Here is a 5044-nt window from a genome sequence, read left to right on the forward strand (position 1 = left end):
ATATAAGTGGTCATATAATTGTGTAATTCAATCACATCCCATCATCCTGAAAAAAACATTGGTTTTGTCAGATACACTCAAGATCTTACAGAGTTAGAAAATTTTTAGAGATTAGCTCATGAAATGTTACCACTCAGAAGGTTGCTACTCTTAGAACCAAACTAATTAACACGCCCTATACTTAATGTAATTTTAAATAGTCAATCTTATTAACACATTTTGTCTTTCAATATTTGCCCCAATATTGTAAAATAAATATCAACATTTCCATTCTACAGGTGAGTAGTTTGTAGCAGATTATTTTACACAACCACCAAAAGGTCTAGAATGCTGGGACTTTATTTCAGCGTCTGTATGTTGATATACTGTTTCACGTTATAGATGTCAAAGGAAATTATTTTTAGCCAATCATACAGTGACTATGAAAACAGATAATAAAATGCAGTGGCAAATTAACCAGTTGACCTGATAGTTTTAGCAATGAAACAAATTCAGCCAGTGAGTGAACACCTGTGTTTTCACCTTGATTTTGCAGTAAGTGGCATGAACACTTGAATATCTTGTCCTTGTCTGCTTATCCACCACTGGGAAATTTTATATTGCCAAAAAATAAATATAAGGATACACTACCTGTTCCCTTGAGTTAAAATATTGAGTCACAAATAGTTTTTCCTTTTTCTAGTTAAGAGATTATAATTTTATGAACATCTTCAAGTTTGTTCCCTGAAGAGTCAACATGAAAAACGTCACTGAAGTTACCACATTTGTACTGAAGGGCTTTACCGACAAACCTGGATGGTTGGCCTTATTCTTCCTGTTTCTGACAATCTACCTCTTTACCCTGATGGGAAATTTAGGACTGGTTGTATTGGTCATTGGGGATCCTCGGCTTCACAATCTGTGGTTGCCTGCTATTCTTCAGTATTTACCGCAAATATGCTAGTAGGTTTTGTGTCAAAGAATAAAGTAATTTCATTCCTTGGTTGTGTCACACAGATGTTTCTTGCTGTTACTTTTGGGACCACAGAATGCTTCCTCTTGGCTGCCATGGCTTACAATCGATACGTGGCAATCTACAATCCTCTCCTCTATTCCGTGAGCATGTCACCCAGAGTCTACGTGCCCCTCATCATTGCTTCCTACATTGGTGGCATTTTGCATGCTTCTGTACACACGGTGGCCACATTCAGCCTCTCCTTCTGTGAAATTAGACATAACTTTTGTGACATCCCTCCACTACTTGGATTTGTTTTTCTGACACCCACACAATCTACATATATATATAGACATATATATAGAGAGAGATAGATAGATAGACATATATATATGTATAGACACACACACATATATAATGCATATGTGTTTTTTATATATAGGGTAATATGGTGTGTATATATAGGGTGCATATATATTCTATGCACATATATTTATATAATTAACCAGTTGTTGCTTTTCTCTAAGGTCTACTTATTTGTTCTTCCTGAGCTTAAGTACATCAATAAATGCTCTAATACTTACCAGTAAAACTTTTGGAGTTACATAAATGGATCTTACCATTTCTGTGATTGGACAGTAGTAATAAGGAAAGATTTTGATAGTGTAATAAAAATACATAGTGTTGGGCCAAATAGTGAAAAAGTCATGGCCATTAGCCTTGATGGATTTTACTCTGAAAGTATATGAAGAGCAAATGAAACAATTTTAAGGAGGTCTGGCTGAGGAACTCAGGGTGGAGAAGTAACCTCATAACTAGTGTGAATGAATTTCTATAAACAGTGTGATGATGCACCAATCCGTAGAACCCTGAGTACATAAGCTATAGTAGCACTGAGTGAAGAAAATTCCACAATGACTGACAACAGCAATACACTTGCATCACCAAATATTTAATATGAATCAATTTGAAACACAGTAAAAGTATATAGATGAACCCAGCAATTGCACGACTGGGCATTTACCCTAAAGATACAAACGTAGTGATCTGAAGGGGCACGTGCACCTGGATGTTTATAGCAGCAATGTCCACAGTAGCCAAAACATGGAAAGAACCTAGATGTCCATCAACAGATGAATGAACAAAGATGATGTGGTATATATATAAGATGGAATACTATGCAGCCATCAAAAGAAATGAAATCTTGCCATTTGCGTCGATGTGGATGGAACTAGAGGGTATCAAGCTTAGTGAAATAAGTCAATCAGAGAAAGACAATTATCATATGATCTCCCTGATATGGGGAAGTCGAGAGGCAATGTGGGGGACTTGGGGGGAAGGAAAAGAATAAATGAAACAAGATGGGATCGGAAGGGAGACAAAATGTAAGAGACTCTTAATCTCAGAAAACAAACTGAGGGTTGCCAGGGGGAGGGGCATACAGAGAGGGTAGTGGGGTTATGGACATTGGGGAAGGTATGTGCTATGAAGTGTGTAAACCTGGCGATTCACAGCCCTGTACCCCTGCGGTCAATAATAAATTATATGTCACTAAAAATTAAAAAAAAAATTAAATATATAGATGATACAAATGATCATATTTGTAAAATACTATGTTGGAGGGCTGATAAAAGCTTTATTTGGAAATATTCTAGGATATACAGACAGTATGATTCACTCAAACATTTTCTTTAGTTTCTGAACATAGAGACATAATTTGATATGCAACATTCCTTGAAGATTAACTCAGTGCTAATAATGTGTTTTACATAGGAACCAATTTCTCACAAACAATTTCTTCATCGCCTCTTTTACATCTTTGTTCCTTAAACTGTAGATAATGGGATTCAGCATGGGAATCACAATTGTGTAAAAGATCGACACGATCATGTCATGGTCCAAAGCATAGCTGGAACTTGGTCTCATATACATGAAAAAGATGGTTCCATAATAAATTGTCACTCCAGTTAGGTGAGAAGCACATGTAGAAAAGACTTTCCGCCTCCCCTCAGCAGAATGCATCCTCAGAATGGCCAACAGAATGAAACCATAGGAGATCAGAACAATCATGATAGTGACTAGCTCAATAGCTCCCACGAAGTAGAAGAGCAACAGCTGGTTGGTGTGGGTGTCAGAACAAGAAATGGCAAGTAGTGGAGGGATGTCACAAAAAACGTGTCTAATCTCATTGGATGCACAGAAGGAGAGGCTGAATGTGGCCACCGTGTGTACAGAAGCATTCAAAATGCCACCAACGTAGGAAGCAACGATGAGGGGCACGTAGACTCTGGGTGACATGCTCACGGAATAGAGGAGAGGGTTGTAGATTGCCACGTAGCGGTCATAAGCCATGGCAGCCAAGAGGAAGCATTCTGTGGTCCCAAAAGTAACAAAGAGAAGCACTTGGGCTGCACATCCAAGGTAGGAAATGGTTTTATTCTCTGCTAGGAAATTGGCCAGCATTTTGGGGGTGACAACTGAGGAATAGCAGGCATCCAGGAATGATAACACACTCAGAAAATAGTACATGGGATTGTGGAGCCGAGAATCCCCAATGACCAATATAACCAGTCCCAAATTTCCTATCAGAGTGAAAAGATAGATTGCTAGAAATAGAAAAAACAGGAGAATCTGCATCTCAAAATCCTCTGTGAAACCCATCAATATAAACATGGTGACCTCAGTCACATTTTTCATCTGAAACCTATATAAATCTAAATCTGATGGAAACCCTGGCATTTCACTTTTTATTTATAAGTGCCAAAGGCAATTATAAATAAAATTATAATTACATCCCCCTATTTGTTTCTGAGCAGGGTATAATGATTTCCTTGGCACTGATAAAAATAGGCAGCAATAAAGATGTTGATCCCAAGTCATTGCATTTTGCTGTTAAATAAAAGGAAGAAATGATTTTATTCAGTCATTGATTACACATATCAGGTTAAAAAATAACCTGTTGACTTAAAGAGTTTATTGTCTATATCATTTTCTGTTCAATTCTTTATTGTCTTTTTGCAAATCACATTAATCTTAAAAGTCACAACGACGAAACAACATGAATATTTGAGTCTTAAAATATTATGGTGGAAAGTACACATCTGAATACTAGTTCTGAATTGGCTACAATGGACACGAAAGTCCTTTCTTTAATATTTGCAACTGTTCAAATGGAGTAAGTACACTTCTGTCACAAGTTTGTGTTGGATTTTAATGAGAAATTCTAGGGGCATGTAGATGGCTCTGTAGGTGGAACAAGCAACTCTTGGCTTCGGCTCAGGTCTTGATCTCATGGATATTGGGATGGAGCCCTGCATGGGGCTCTGGGCTTAATGGAAAGTCGGCTCAAAGGTTCTCTTTCTGTCCTTCCCCTGCCTTGCACATGTGCGCATGCACACACACACAAGCTCTCTCTCTAAAATAAATAAGTCTTTAAAATATAAATGGGAAATACTGTGGAAATTATTTAATTTTAACATATTTCCAAAAGACAGGAAATGGGATAAGTTACACATCTCAACTTATCATACAAGGCTATCTTTTCCACCATAAACATTTACATCATTTTTTTCCTAGCATTTATACTGTTCCATTAGTTTTCATCTACAGAAGTGGTGAATAGAATAGGAGAGAATTTTCTGGAGAGAGATGCACCTTATTTGCAAACATAAAAAACAAAATGTCTTTTTCTTCAGATTTTTTTTCTTTTTCTTCAAAATACATATCATTAAGTAGTTCATTTTGGCCTCTCCATCCTATCATACTATTACTTTTATTTTCAAATTTTGTCTTAATGACAATGTGAGGTGTTATTCAATTTATGTGGTTATTCCTACAAAATCCTTGATTTTTTTTTCCTGAGGTATATTTCTCTCAAATAGATATCCTAGATATTTTTTTAAGAAAATCATCATAGCAGCTTATGGAGTTTCTTAATAGAAATTTCACAGTTTCTCAAAAAATGGTAAAATTAACATCACCTGATAGTAGATAATGAAATGGTTTCTGAAGTTTTTGCTGAGAGTAAAATCACTGTATTTGTCTCAAAATGATTTCTGTCTTTTGTTTTCTTCATGTCATCTTACTGTTTCTCATTAAGTGAAGTGTGAA

General features: G+C 36.3%; 1 protein-coding gene and 1 pseudogene across 1 annotated transcript; one reads left to right on the plus strand and one right to left on the minus strand.

Moving 5' to 3' along the window:
* Nucleotides 1–733: 733 nt before the first annotated feature.
* On the plus strand, nucleotides 734–1815 carry LOC122913652 (annotated as a pseudogene).
* Nucleotides 1816–2686: 871 nt separating this feature from the next.
* LOC122914429 (olfactory receptor 5T1-like) lies at nucleotides 2687–3694 on the minus strand. The gene has a single exon (XM_044261044.1). The coding sequence runs from the start codon at nucleotides 3671–3673 to the stop codon at nucleotides 2687–2689; it is 987 nt and encodes a 328-aa protein (XP_044116979.1). The 5' UTR covers nucleotides 3674–3694.
* Nucleotides 3695–5044: the final 1350 nt, after the last annotated feature.

Source organism: Neovison vison, chromosome 7, assembly GCF_020171115.1.
Source record: "Neovison vison isolate M4711 chromosome 7, ASM_NN_V1, whole genome shotgun sequence".
NCBI classification, from domain to species: Eukaryota; Metazoa; Chordata; class Mammalia; order Carnivora; family Mustelidae; genus Neogale; species Neogale vison.